The sequence below is a fragment of the Dipodomys ordii genome, unplaced genomic scaffold, assembly GCF_000151885.1.
Source record: "Dipodomys ordii isolate 6190 unplaced genomic scaffold, Dord_2.0 Scaffold107, whole genome shotgun sequence".
Lineage (NCBI taxonomy): Eukaryota > Metazoa > Chordata > Mammalia > Rodentia > Heteromyidae > Dipodomys > Dipodomys ordii.
This window is the reverse complement of record NW_012267323.1, coordinates 349363-363318: the sequence shown is the minus strand read 5'-3', so window position 1 is coordinate 363318 and position 13956 is coordinate 349363. Positions and strand designations below refer to the sequence as shown.

Genomic DNA, 13956 nt, shown 5'->3' with positions numbered 1-13956 from the left:
TTATATGGTGCTGAGGAATCGAACCCAGGACCTCATACATGCAAGCCACTCTACCACTGAGCCACCTTCCCAGCCTCTTTCCTTTCCTCAGGACAAACTATCCCACTACCCACACGAAGATAATAGTGTCACATTGATTGGTGATTAAAAGTAATGGTGGGTGTAGTCGGGCTTGGTGGTTTAGATGTTTGCAATCCCAGCATTTTGGGAGGCCAAGAATATTGGAAGGTTTGAGGACACCCTGCCTGTATATCTATCTATCTATCTATCTATAGATAGATATATGCAGTGAGGCTGCTCTTAAATAAAAAAAAAAAAGACACCATTTGTAATTTTTTTTTAATTAAAATACTGTTATACCCAGTGGACTGCAGCAGCAGTCCTGGTTCAGGGTAGCATTAACAAAAACGGCCATGTTTACATTTTAAATATTCACGATAACTTAAAAACATACAGACACACATCATGATCTTTGGCAGAAAATGTTCACAGCACACACACACACACACACACACACACACACACACACACACAAATACTTTAAAAGAAATACCAAATATTAATCCAAAATATATTAAGTTGCTTTTTTTTTCCTTTCACAATATTTTTGCCTTTTTTTCCCTCCTGTTTTTTTCTTCTTCTTTTGGTTTTTGTAAACAATGCACATGAACCAAATGTAGTTGTTTTTTGTTTTCAGCTTCAAACAGGGGTAGAGGAATTTTTTTTTACAAAAAAAAATTATGCAGTTGTCCAGCAAATGCAAATATTTTAAAAAGGAAAACTAAAGAAACCGTCAGAATAGAACAGCACAGACAGAACTTAAAAACAGTAGAAGAGAAAAAATAAACACAAACATGAAAATCCAAAAGAAACAACAGCCACAATTAAGACAAAAACTGGTTAAACCCGCCGATTGCTCTTGGGACTGAAGTGGGGGATTTTATGATGTGAAGTAAAAAGTCACTGCTGCTGAAAATGAGAGGCTGTCACGTGGATACCTCCTTCCTCATTCCCAGTGTTTACGTCTCTGCATCAGCCTGGGCTAGGGTAGCTTGAGGAACCAGCCTCGTGGGTGCCACTTTTTTGGTCAGTCGTGGGGCTTGAACTCTGGGCCTGGGCGCTGTCCCTCAGCTCTTCAGCTCAAGATGAGCACTCTACCACTTGATCCACAGCGCCACTTCCGGTTTTCTGAGTGGTTGATTGGAGATCAGAGTCTCTCCGAGTTTCCTGCTCCGGCTGGCTTTGAACCGTGATCCTCAGATCTCAGGCTCCTGAGTTGCTAGGATGACAGGTGTGAGCCACCGGTGCCTCTAAGAGCTTCCACTCATTTTGGACCATGTCTTGTAAGCTCACTGACTAATTTTCAACAGCACAAAAACCACAAAGTCGCGTTTCTTCAAAACTGGTGCTGGGTAAGGGGCCCCCCAGGCCCCCAGATGGCCTGTTGTATGGTGGCTCATTTCATCTGGCTCAGTGTATCACCCAATCAACAGGACGTCCCAGAAGACAGGAACTGTGGAGTCACATGGAGAGAGGCTGGTGATGCCAAGTCACCTCGTTAACTAGGGCTCCACATGGAGGAGAAAAGCAGTCAGTCCCTATCTCAAGAATTAGCCAGCATCAAAATTCATGGGCCAAACATTCGAGGAAGAGGAGGAGGAGAAGGAGAAGTTGACTGGGAATCCAGTGAGAAAGAAAGTTTCCAGAACTGTGACAGCAGGGCTGGGCCACACAGCCCAGGGACATGAATCTGAACCAGCATGCTTCAATCTTCTGTTCCCGGAGAAAAGGGAACTATATACAAATTACGACTACACACGGTCCCCCGTACACCACACCAAGTGAAGGGCGGTGATGTCTGCAACACTCATGCCCTTGAAACAGTCTTCAAAATAGATTCAAGTCCCAGCGATCCCAAGAAAGCCATGAGGAACTGAACAGCGGGTGAGGTTGGCTGGTGCCAGTCTTGGGAATCGGCTTTCCAGACGAACACATTCCCCTCGTTCTCTCTGTATTGATGAACAGGCAGGGCAGGCGAGGCCTCAACTCAACTCCTTTCACCCATCCAGGTGGTGAAAGCTGCATCTTCCTTCTTCATAGGTGCCAGGAGAAGATGGCCTAACAGAGAGGAGTCTTCCAGAGTGCTGAGCTTGCTCAGCTCCTCTCTGCCCAACAATATTCCTCTCCCTGAGCTCCCAGGATTGGGACAGTCGACGGCTGAGGAAAAGTGGAGGAGAAGCCAGCAGTTGGAGGTGGGGGCGGCTGGAATGGCGGAGAATGGCAGTGATGAGGGCGTGATTCGGGGTCCTCAAGAAACCCCTTCTCCTTCCTTTCAGATCAGAATCTCCACCATGTCTGACAGGTCCTGGACTCGGGCTGAGGCTACGGAGTCTGGAGAGAGACAAGGACCAAGGTGTTAACAGCATTGCTTGATCTTAGCTCACTCCCCCCACACACACTTCTTTTTTTGGTCGATTATGGGGCTTGAACTCTGGGCCAGGGCGCTCTCCCTCAGCTCAAGGTGAGCGCTCTACCGCTTGAGCCACGGCACCACTTCCAGTTTTCTGAGTGGTTCATGGGAGATCAGAGTCTCAGGGACTTTCCTGCCCGGGCTGGCTTTGAACTGTGATCCTCAGATCTCAGGCTCCCGAGTAGCTAGGATGACGGGCGTGAGCCACCGGCGCCTGGCTCCCTCTCGATTCTTGACCCAGACTACCAAGCTCCAGTGTGGAAGATGCATTTGTTCAGGACTCTGAACTGGTTGGAGGGCTTGAAAGAGCTGTGTAGAGCTCTCTCCAGCCTTCTCCCCCCCTCCCCCCCAGGCTGCAGAATTCCTCTCATGCCTGTGGTTTTCTGAGATCATGAGACACAGGCAAATATGCAAAGGCTAAATGTGAAAGGGAAGCTAAAAAAGAAAGAAAAAAAAGAAAGAGGTGGGGGGAGCCTCTTCTCAAGTTTCTCCTTCCTGGACTTTTAAAAAACAGTCTCTCAAAATGACAGCACCATCAGGGTAACTTGCATCAGTATCAGATTTTTTTCTGTCGGTCGTGGGGCTTGAACTCTGGGCCTGGACACTGTCCCTGAGCTTTCCAGCTCAAGGCGGGCGCTCTACCATTTGAGCCACAGCACCACTTTCGGTTTTCTGAGTGGTTTATTGGAGGTAATAGTCTCAGGGACTTTCCTGCCTGGGCTGGCTTTGAACTGCGATCCTCAGATCTCAGCCTCCTGAGTAAGCTCGCCCAATAAGGCACCTTTAAATTTTAGGCTGGCAATTTCGTATGTGAGGAAAAATGGTGGAGGAGGAGAGCTGGGGCCTTCCATGTAGCCTGACCTTCACCAAGGGCATCCGACAACTGTCCTGGTGCTTCACACCGGCCTCGTATTCACACCAGAGGTGTACATCTCTGTACCTCTCCTTATCCAGCATCCCCCACCAAGGTAGGTAGACAATGACCACGTGAAGGATGCGGGGAGATAGGGTCTTGGTGTTCCTCTTTATACTCCAGTTCCCCCCGCTCCCCGGGTACACGGGCCGGGGAAAGTGAATGGCTTACCTAGAGAAGCTGTCCTCTGGCTATTGCTGCACCCCGAGAAGCTACTGGGTTCTGGAGCCAGGCAGGTGTGGGGGGTGCTGTCCGGCAGGCCGTTGGTCTGGGTGCTGCCGTCTCGGCTCCCATGTTTGGTGTGAGTGGCAGGGGTGGCTGTGGCGACTGGTTCTTCCATGGGTGGTGCTCTGTCTGCGGGGAAAGAGAGCAGGTCGGTGGTTACAACCTGGCTTACGAGATGCGATTCCCCAATCAAGAGCTCCCCTCGAAAGTGAACCGGGGCCTAATGGACATCATGGGTGGCTCTTGATTTTTCTACTCCAATAAGACACCAAGGCTAACTGATTTCAAGTGGGAGTACCTATCAGGTCGGATTGGTCCCCGAATGTCTCAAATGGCGGGTTCCCTCTTTGTAGATAACTCTTAGCTCAGGGGTCCCTGCTTAGGAGGAGACACCAGGGCTGGTCTAGAAGGCGTACTTGGCCCAGGGAGTTGCGAATCTGGACGCTGTCCCTCAGCTCTTCAGCTCAAGGCTAGCGCTCTACCACTTGAGCCACAGGGTTTTTTGCTTATGTGGTGCTGAGGAATCGAACCCAGGGCCTCAGGCATGCAAGGCAAGCGCTCTACCACTGAGCCACCTTCCCAGCTCCTAAGACATTGTTCTCTTTATCCCATCCCCAGCTTCCTTCTTCCTCTTACCTCCCGTCAGCCGGGCTGACAGCTGCTCACTGACGGACTCAGGTCCTTGCCAGCCTTGAGTTCCTGCCACTGCTGCTGCTGCTGCGAAGATAGATGGCACCGACTTGGCAGGCCGCAGGGACCCTTGCGTGGTCTTGCCGGGGTCTTTCCTGGAGCGCTGCTGGAGGACTTTGATGACGGCGTCCTTCTCCAAGATCTGGGCGTGGAGGACCTTCAACCTGAGGGAAAGAGCCATGCCCATAGGCTCAGCCCTACCCATGGGGCACCGCCCCCCGACACGCAGGTGAGAACCCTCCGCCCTTTCCCAGGATGAGACCCGGGGCCTTGCTGAGATATCACCGCAGCCCTGTCTCAGCTCAGGAAAGGGCAGTGCTCCAGGGAGGAGTCACAGCCCTAACCCAGATGGTACCCAATGGCTCCCTAAGCCACAGTCTCCCGAGCTGTTGATCAGGAATGAAGGACGGGCGCCAAACCTGCTTTCCATCTCCTGGTGCCGGTGGCCACCCGAGAGCAGACCCTCGTTGAAGCTGCTGCTGGGTGAGGGCTGAGGGGAGTGGCGGATGAGCGTGGTGTCCCGCTGGGCGGCCGCCGTGGCGGCTGCGTCCATAGCAAACTGCCTCATGGCCCGCTCCTCCAAATACTTCTGCTCCCACTTGGTCATGTCGGCCTCCAGCGCCAGGATCTGCTCCTCTTTCTCCCTCAGTTGTTCTGACAGTCGCAGGGCACTGAGCTCTTGGGATCCACCATGGCTGCCTCCGCCGCCCCCGCTGCCACTGACACCACCGGGGGTGGTAGTGCCTGTCTGTCTCTGCAGAGCAAAGAATACCCTGATCAAAGGAAGTCCACTGAGCCGGGCACCCGTGGCTCACGCCTGTCACCCTAGCTACTCAGGAGGCTGAGATCTGAGGATCGTGGTTCAAAGCCAGCCTGGGCAGGAAAGTCTGTGAGACTCTTCTCTCCACTTAGTGGTTTGGCGCTGTGGCTCAAGTGGTAGAGCGCTTGCTTTGAGCTGAAGAGCTGATGGACAGCGCCCAGGCTCAGAGTTCAAGCCCCACCACCGACCAAAAAATACAAGGGTGGCCCACTGGTCTTTGATCTCACATAACGACGCTCACTTATACACCATGTTCAACACACACACACACACACCCAGCGAGAGTGGGCAGCATGGATCCTAACAGCCTTCCTTTGAATCCTGTGGGCAGACACAAACACACACAGGGGACCACAAAAATGATTCTACAAACTGTGAATGGAGTGCGATCCATCATTATACCTTGTCTGGCACCGGTGGCTCACGCCTATCATCCTAGCTACTCAGGAGGCTGAGATCTAAAGATCACAGTTCAAAGCCAGCCCAGGCAGGGAAGTCCGTGAGAGTCTTATCTCCCATATACCACCAGAAAACTGAAAGTGGTGCTGTGGCTCAAGTGGTAGAGCGCTCGCCTTGAGCCTGAAGAGCTCAGGGACAGCTCCCGGGCCCAGAGGTCAAGCCCCAAGAGCAGCAGCAACAACAACAACTTAATAATAATAATGATGATCATTCCACCTTGCCTCTGTGGACATCCTCAAAATCTCCCCCCAGCTCTGCCACCTGCCCAGGCCTCACCTGCTGCGCTCGCAGGGCCTTGAGCTCCTGCTCCAGGCGCGTGCGCAGACGCAGCTCCAGCTGCTCCCGCTTCTCGCAGGCAGCTTGCAGCTGCCCCAGGGCCTGCTGCAGCCGCTCCACCTTCTCCACGTAGGCCTGCTTCTTCCGCAGTTCTTCCTCGGCTCGGGCAGCCCGGCCCTGAGCGTTGCCCAGCGCCTGCTCCAGCAGCTCCGCACGCCGCCGCTGGTCCTCGATGGCGCTGCGCAGCAGGGCCATTTCCCGCTCCAGCTTTTCCTGCTCCTGCTGCTGTTCGTAGCCTGCGGGGGAACGCAAGGGGCTCAGTCAGTGATGGCGATCCTGCTCGCTAATCCTACACCTGCTGGACCACCAAACTCCCTTCTCCCAGTTCCTCCAGGTTGGCCTTCATGTTATGTGGGAGGGCGGGGGGTGAGGGTGGAGGAGGGCGGGCAGAGGTTTAGGAGGTGAATGGGGCTGCCACATGGACCCACACCACATGGTCCTGCTCTGACGTCCCAGGTCCCAGTCTATGTTTGGTTGTGGTGATGTGAGGCCACTGGCCACCGTGGTGGGTTCCCCCAAAGTGGACTCCGGGGCTCGTTTTGCAGGCCCAAGCCGTATCCTGTTCCTTCTATGGTTTGGGGACCCAGATCTGAACGCCCAGGTTCCTAGAGAAATGCCAACTGCAGCCCAATGGGGGCAAAGCTGGCGAGCCAGCTTCCCAAGGAAGGTAGGCCTGAGCCAGGGGGTCAGGGTGGGGTTAGACATTTGTGATAGTGCTATCTGACTGCAGGAAGAGGAGGAGGAGGAGGAGGAGGAGAAGAGAAAGAGGAGAAGGAGGAGGGAGGAGGAAGAAGTGTGGAAGTGGTAGAGGAGCAGGAGAGGAGAAGGAGGAGAGGGAGAAGAGGAGGAGAGGGAGAGGAAGAGGAGGAGGAGGAGGAATCAGCCTGAGATATCTGGCTTACAGAGCTAGCTGTTATGCAGTTAAGTATAGCTGCTTGGGTTTCTTTAGCTCCTTGGGTGGTAGAGCCAGTGGACCCAGCCTTCTGTTCTAGAAACTTCCTGTAGCCTTGTATCACTTCTAACACCAAGGGAGGGGGGAGGGTTTCCAAGCAACTATGCATTCCTGGAGGAGGTGGGGGGGTTACAAGATGCTTCATAGAAGGAAAGGCGGCGTGGCGGGGGCGGGGGGGATCCTCCACCTCACCTCCTAAGTTCCAGCCCCAGGAGGAGCCAGAGGGCCATGTGGTGTGGTATGGTGTGTGTGTGTGTGTGTGTGTGTGTGTGTGTGTGTGTGTGTGTGTGTGTGTGTGTGTGTGTGTGTGTGTGTGTGTGTGTGTGTGTGTGTGTGTGTGTGTGTGTGTGCCAGCTGGCAGCCCTAGAATGTCAGGCACTCAGATCATCCGTGGCTGGAGATTAATGGCTCCAAGGAGAAGCCAAGAACAGCTTGGTGCTAGCTAGCTAGCTAGCTCCCCGGGGAGCGGAAATGCCGACCCCCCCCTCCTCCCCAGCTCCCCTTTCACAGGCATCCAGAAACCAGCCCCCCCACCCCGTCCCCCAAGACTTCCTTTCTTTCACTGAACTAAGCTCTGCAAACTGACTCAGAGCCAGGCCTCCTCCAGTCGGGTTTTCCCTCCCAGCAGCCTCTTCTTTCCAGACTCTCAAACACATCAACCCTCTTTTCTTCCCTCACTCCCACCCCTCATCCAGAGACCCGTTAGCCACTTGATTTCTCAGGCCCACCCCCAATCCCTCAAGTACAGACTAACTTACTTCTCCCCCAATCTCACGAGTTTCTCCTTGGGAAGAAGTTGCTCTCCCACTTCTGGATACCCCTTCACCAGCCACACATTACACCCCCCCCCCCCACGGTAGGTTTCCCATAATAGCAGGAGGGAAGCTAGCTCCTGCCTTCGGCTTATTATCCCTCTCTCTTGCTCTCTCTAGGCCACTGCTAGGGTCTGCTCCCACCAGCCCAATGCCCAGTTTGTCTTCAAGAACAAGAAGCCGGTGGCTCACGCCCGTCATCCTAGCTACTCAGGAGGCTGAGATCTGAGGATCACGGTTCAACGCCAGCCCAAGCAAGGCAAGTCCGCGAGACTCTTATCTCCAATGAACCACCAGAAAACCGGAAGTGGCTCAGGTGGTAGAGTGCTCGCCATGAGCTGATGAGCTGAGGGACAGCACCCAGGCCCCAAGTTCAAGCCCCTCAACCAACAACAAAAAAGACTAGTCAATACACTTAGTCACCCTTCACCGATGCCAGTACCCCAGTCTTGACAGGAGAGCGTCCCCAACCCCTTCCTTTAGACTGTAACCATTTAGTGTAAACCTGTACCCCCTTTGCAAGGAGGGGGGGCAGACCTCCCCATCCAGAGGGGTCACAGTGGTCCCATTTCCGCCCACTGCTGGACTCCTACTCACTTTGAGCAAGCAGCTTGGCCACCATGTCCTGACTGCCGGCTTGGGCCTCTTGGGTCTTGCTTGCCAAATGGCGGTTTGCAGATTCTAACCTCTCTGTTTCCAAATGAAGAAGGAAAAGATGTTTTAGTAAGGGGGCGGCGGGGGGCGCTGTCTGTGAGCTTAGCACGTTTTGAGCCAGGCTTGGGGAGTCGATCTCACAAAACACAGAGAGACAAGCACATTCTGGCCCCTGGGTCAGTACGTGGCTTACGTTCTGAATCTCCTCTAGCCTAGAGACTCCAAACCTCTCCAGATGATTCCCCAGGCTCCCCAGACCCCCACGTGCGGCTCTCACCTCTCAGATCGCGGTTGAAGTCCTGAAGCCTTCTCATTTCACTGTCCATCTTATTCCGCATGGTTTTCTCCAGGGCCTCGCGTTTGGAAGAGGCCCGGGTCAGGCTCTCGTGAGCCTCGGACAGCCGCTGGATTTCGTTCTCGAGCTGCAAGGGGCAGAGAAGCAAGTTGGAGAAAGGGAAGGATTCTAGGCGGAGCCGCCACTTCTCAGTAGAAAAGAGAGGATGAAAAAGAAACAAAAAGCCGGGTGCCAGGTGGCTCCCGCCTGTCATCCTAGCCACTCAGGAGGCTGAGATCTGAGGATCGTGGTTCAAAGCCAGCCCCGGGCAGGAAAGTCCATGAGACTCTGATCTTCCATGAACCACCAGAAAACCAGACGCGGTGCTGTGGCTCAAGCGGACTGGACCCTTACTGAATTTAAAGACAGGAACGCTCCAAATGGCTGCTCTAGGGAGACTAGCCAGAGATTTCCTATTTCCTGTGTCCAGAAAGAGGCATGCTACAAAGGAGGTACAAAGGACCAGGAGTCGGGGCACCTTCCAGGCGGTGGCATCTAGGTTGAACACCTGAGGCCAATCATGGGAAGGGTGTGTGTGTAAACCATCTACTAATGCCCGGCCAGAAGCATTCACTCCACACACACACACACACATCCCCCAAGACATAGTCCTCTACAGAGAGATCTACAGCTCCCCCTCCCGCTTGGCAGCCACAGGTCCCGCACGTGCTTCTAGCTGGCTTGGCATGCCAACAAGTCATTCTCTCCTCAACACCCCCCCCCTCCTCAAAAAAGGGAGTTTTCTCTCTGGCCAGAGTTGGCCTAGGAACAGACTGGCTGTTGTATGGGGGGACACAAAGGACTCTCTGTGGGAGGTGTCCCTGGGAGGAGGGGGGTTTTGCAGGGTGAAGGTGCTAGCTGGTGAATGAGCTCTTTCTAACTGCCACTAGACAGCAACTGCTCCTGCTGCCGGCCTGGAGGTCTCTCAGCTGTTTGCCAGTTGTCTAGAATCAACTTGGGAGGAGGGATAAAGCAGACTGGGGAGGGGGTGGGGGGCAGGAAGAAGGATGGTACAAAATCCAGCCAGATATATAGGCTTTCCGGCTTCTCTGCCACCCTTGTAATTACCCCCCACCCCGCCCCGTGCACTGCCCATCACCCCCAAGGCTGCCCCCCCTTTTATTTTGGGTCGGTCGTGGGTCTTGAACTCAGGGCCCAGGCACTGTCCCTCAGCTCTTCAGCTCAAGGCCAGCACTCTACCACTTGAGCCACAGCGCCACTTCCGGCTTTTTCTGCTTAGGTGGCCCCAAGGAATATTGAACCCAGAGCCTCATGCATGCGAGGCAAGCGCTCTACCACTGAGCCACCCTCCCAGCCCAAGGCAATCCCCGCTTTACAAGGCTTTACCTTCTCAATGCGGCCTGCTTTCTCCGCAGAACTCTCCAGCTCCCTCTGCAGCCTCTCATTGTCCCGCTGCAGCCTGGCATTTTCCCTCAGAAGAGCCTCCATCTGGGCCAGGTGGGCACTGCCCGGGGTGGCCGAGGCGGCCTGGGCACCGGCGGACCCTTCTGCGGCGGGTGGACTGAGGAAGCCCAAGGGGCCATGGTTAAGAGTGGCTGGGTGTGGGGGTGGGGGAGGCTCGTGGGGCTGCTGCAGGTACTGGTACTGCTGCTGCTGGAGGAACACGGGAGGCACGTGGGCCTGCAAGATCCTGGAACAGAAGAGGAACGGCTCAGAGAAACCACAGATAGCTCAGGCCTGTCATCCTAGCTACTCAGGAGCGCTGAGATCTGAGGACCCCAGTTCAAAGCCAGCCCCGGCAAGAAAAGCTGTGACACTCTTTTATCTCCAATGAACCACTCAGAAAACTGGAAGTGGTGCTGTGGCTCAAGTGGTAGAACACCCACCTTGAGCTGAAGAGCTGAGGGACAGCGCCCAGGCCCAGGGTTCAAGCCCCGCGACCGACAAGATAAATAAATAAAAATGTACCCGTGACCTTCCTCACCAACGGAAAGTGCTTTGGGGAATCCGACAGCCCCATGGAACGTGACTGACCACACAATGTCTTGTGGAACATGGGGCCATTTGTTACCAGGCCCCCAACAGCCACACTGTGACTGTTACAAACCACCAGTTCCAGGTCTGCAAGCATTTAGGTTTTCTCTTTCCTTCTTATTTCAGGTTCTGTGACCCCCCAACCCCTCCCTCCAGCCTCAATCCCCAAATTATGTTTCGAAGACTCCAGTTAAGGTTCCACCACTGAGACAAAATGTCTGTCTCCGTACCAACACCTCTACCCCATGTCACCTTCCTTCTCCTAAATCAGGGTCTCCAGCTACAAGTATTAAGCCCGGCAAGGTTCCAGGAAGGCTCTCCTGATCATGCCAAGTCCACCTCTACACCTGTTTGTTGGGACTCTTCCTCTCCGTTTTATTTTATTCCTGGTACCGAGAGCAGGAGCAGAACAGAGCATGTACAAACTCTCTCTTCCCTGAAAAGCCATGGCCATTTTCCAGGTGGCTTCAGAAACTTGTGGTGAGGCCAGACACAGATCCAAGTGGCATTCTTGGGGTGGGGGTGGGGGTGGGGAGATGACTTCGCCCCAAGAAAGAATAGCTCTTCTTCCCTTTCACACTTTCTTTCCCTTGTTCTACCCTCCCCCCCTTTTTGTTCTACCCTACAGTCTACTTCCTGGACTCCGATATTATCTTTTCCTGACAGGGTTGCTACTCCAGGCTTGGTCCAAAAGAAGAAGCCACGACTCAGCTTCCGAAACGCTTCTGGACCAGTGCTGAGAAGGGAGATAAGGGGGTGGGGGTGTCTGGAGAAAACTCAGGAAAGGTGACACCTCCTTTCCCCCGCCCTGAGCCTCCATACCGGTGAGATCGCGTCACTTATTTCTGGTCATTCTGTTTCTGGAGAGCAAGGGGAAGAAGGCCAAACGGTGGGAAAGTAAGTGACTAAATGACACCTCAGCAGGCACGCCAAGACCCAGACTGCGACCTTGAACTGCCAGAGGAAGGGAACTTGCCCATCCTTGGGTGCCTCTGATAGTGGTGGTGGTGGTATTGATGTGTGTGTGTGTGTGTGTGTGTGTGTGTGAGAGAGAGAGAGAGAGGTGGTATTCCGGAACCTTCCATGGCACTGTTCCTCAGCTTTTCAGCTCAAGGAGAGCGCTCTACCACCTGAGCCACGGCGCCATTTCTGGCTTTTTTCCCCCCCTGCTTATGTGGTGCTGTGGAATCAAACCCAGGGCCTCATGTATGCAAGGAAAGCACTCTACCACTGAGCCATCTTCCTGGCCCCAGCAATGGCTCTTAAGACCCCCCCCCCACTAGAAAGAGTCTCATTACCCTGTACTGCAAACTAGGTATCCATCCACAGCTAAGCGGACGGTGGAGGTTGACCATTTAGTGAAAGCAACCATGCTAAAAAGAGTCCCTCTATCCTCCAGCTATCTGTGTACCTTTCCCAGGAAAGGGGGAGTTGATGTGGCAACCTTTGGAGCTGGTGTGTGTATGGGGGGTAGAGAAGGGAGGGGTGGAGTGCGATGGGAAATCTGGCCAACTTGGATCTTAGACGTATGACCTTTAGGCTCTGCCGCTCCCCTCCCCCCCCACCCTAGGACATTACATTGGAAGGAAGCCAAGAGCTTGAAAGATCAAGTCCCGTGGCTCACGCCTGACATCCTAGCTACTCAGGAGGCTGAGATCTGAGGATCACGGTTCAAAGCCAGCCCGGACAGGAAAGTCCCTGAGACTCTGATCTCCAATGAACCACTCAGAAAACTGGAAGTGGTGCTGTGTCTCAAGCAGAAGAGCGCTCGCCTTGAGGGACAGGGCCCAGGCCCAGAGGTCAAGCCCCACGGCCTGACAAAAAGAAAAAGATCAAATCCCCTTACCTGACTTCTGCATGCTGGAAATGTGGACTCCCTCGAGCTCGGTATCTGGGGTCAGTGACGGCGGTGGTTTCCTGGGCGACCACAACGTGTGGGTATTGAGGTGGGGGCCCACGGGGTTCTGGCCCTTCCGCAGGGGGACCCCGGAGTGCTGGGCCCTGTTGGCTGCGGGCCAGCTGTGGGAAGCTGTGGGAGGAACTCATGTGGCTGGGAGCCCGGGCACCATTCCTCTCCAGAGACAGCTGCAGGAGCCTTTCACTCAGGGAGCGCACGTGTCCGTGTCTCAGGTCCCGCAGGGCCTCGTCTTGTCTGCGGCTCCCACCGGGGACACCCCGAGGATCCCGATCCCCAGCATGCAGCCGGGGCCCAGCCTGCTGGGCCGCGTAGTACTGAGAGTGGGCTTTGGCCTCTTCATAGGTAGGCAGCTCCTCGCCTTTGCTGGGCTGTGGGCACAGCCGATAGAGGTTGTTCTCTGCCAGGTGGGGCTCGGTACCCTGGTGCTCTTGGCCTTGGGGCTCCTGCCTGGTGGCCTGCTGAACGCCCTGGTTGTCCTCGGGTGCCATGACTTCTAGGGAGGCCTGGGGGCTCCCCGAGCCGCCAGCTCCAGCCCCACCCCTCAGGGCCTGCTGCTGAATGGCCAGCAGCGTGCGGGTCTCAGTCAGGTTGCCGTAACGCAGCTGCTCCTGGATGAGCCGGTGCAGGACGGTCCCCGAGGGGTCTTCTAACGTCCTCATGCTTCCGCTGCTCATATACGATTGTCTACACAAGGATGAGCTTACACCTGGCCCTAGAGCACCTGGAGAGAGAGAGAGAGAGAGAGAGAGAGAGGATGATCAGTGGAGGCACGTGGAAAAGTGAAGGACTGTTCTATCACACGCTGGTTTGAAAGCCCAAAGATTTTGATCGAGGTTGGGGTGGGTGGGTCTCCCACCCCACCTGAGCTCAGGGGCCGGTGCTGACTCAGACTTCTGAGCCTTGGTTCCTCCCCACCCCCCCTTAAATAAAACAAAAACAAAAGGAAGCCAAACACTGGTGGCTCACGCCTATAACCCTAGCTCCTCAGGAGGCTGAGAGCTGAGGATCGAGGTTCAAAGCCAGCCCGGGCAGGAAAAGTCCATGAGACTTCTCATCTCCAATGAAACCAATAAGAAAACTGGAAGTGGTGCTGTGGCTCACGTGGTACAGCGCTAGCCTGGAGCAAAAAAAAAAAAAAAACAGCTCAGGCCCTGAGTTCAAGCCCCATGACCAACAAAACAAAAACAAAAAGGAAGAGCCAAACACAGCAGCTCATATTTGTAAGCCTGGCTATTCAGAAGGCTGAGATAGGAGGATCCAGATTTGAAGCCGCTGTGGGCAGACACATCCAAAAGCCTCTTCGTTTCCAATGAACCAGCCAAAAATAAAATCCAAAAACGATGTGACTCAAGTGTAGCCTTGGGTGAAAAAAGCCAAG

General features: G+C 54.4%; 1 protein-coding gene across 1 annotated transcript; it reads right to left on the bottom strand.

Moving 5' to 3' along the window:
- Positions 1–1307: 1307 nt before the first annotated feature.
- Amotl2 (angiomotin like 2) lies at positions 1308–13283 on the bottom strand. The gene is made up of 9 exons (XM_013028262.1): positions 12507–13283; positions 10013–10316; positions 8609–8753; positions 8275–8367; positions 5854–6149; positions 4718–5052; positions 4245–4462; positions 3555–3737; positions 1308–2391 (listed from the first exon to the last, which is right to left on the bottom strand). Exons 1-9 carry the CDS (start codon positions 13250–13252, stop codon positions 2333–2335), a joined length of 2379 nt encoding a protein of 792 aa, XP_012883716.1. The 5' UTR covers positions 13253–13283; the 3' UTR covers positions 1308–2332.
- Between the last annotated feature and the right edge of the window lie 673 nt (positions 13284–13956).

Bases quoted from the DNA above. Each gene is read 5' to 3' on its own strand.
- Amotl2 (XM_013028262.1), bottom strand. From the start codon at position 13,252: ATGAGCAGCGGAAGCATGAGGACGTTAGAAGACCCCTCGGGGACCGTC. The intron at 10,317-12,506 runs GTAAGGGGATTT...CTTCTGTTCCAG, and splicing joins TTCCAGCATGCAGAAGTCAG to GATCTTGCAGGCCCACGTGC. The intron at 4,463-4,717 runs GTTTGGCGCCCG...TCTTTCCCTCAG, and splicing joins CACCAGGAGATGGAAAGCAG to GTTGAAGGTCCTCCACGCCC.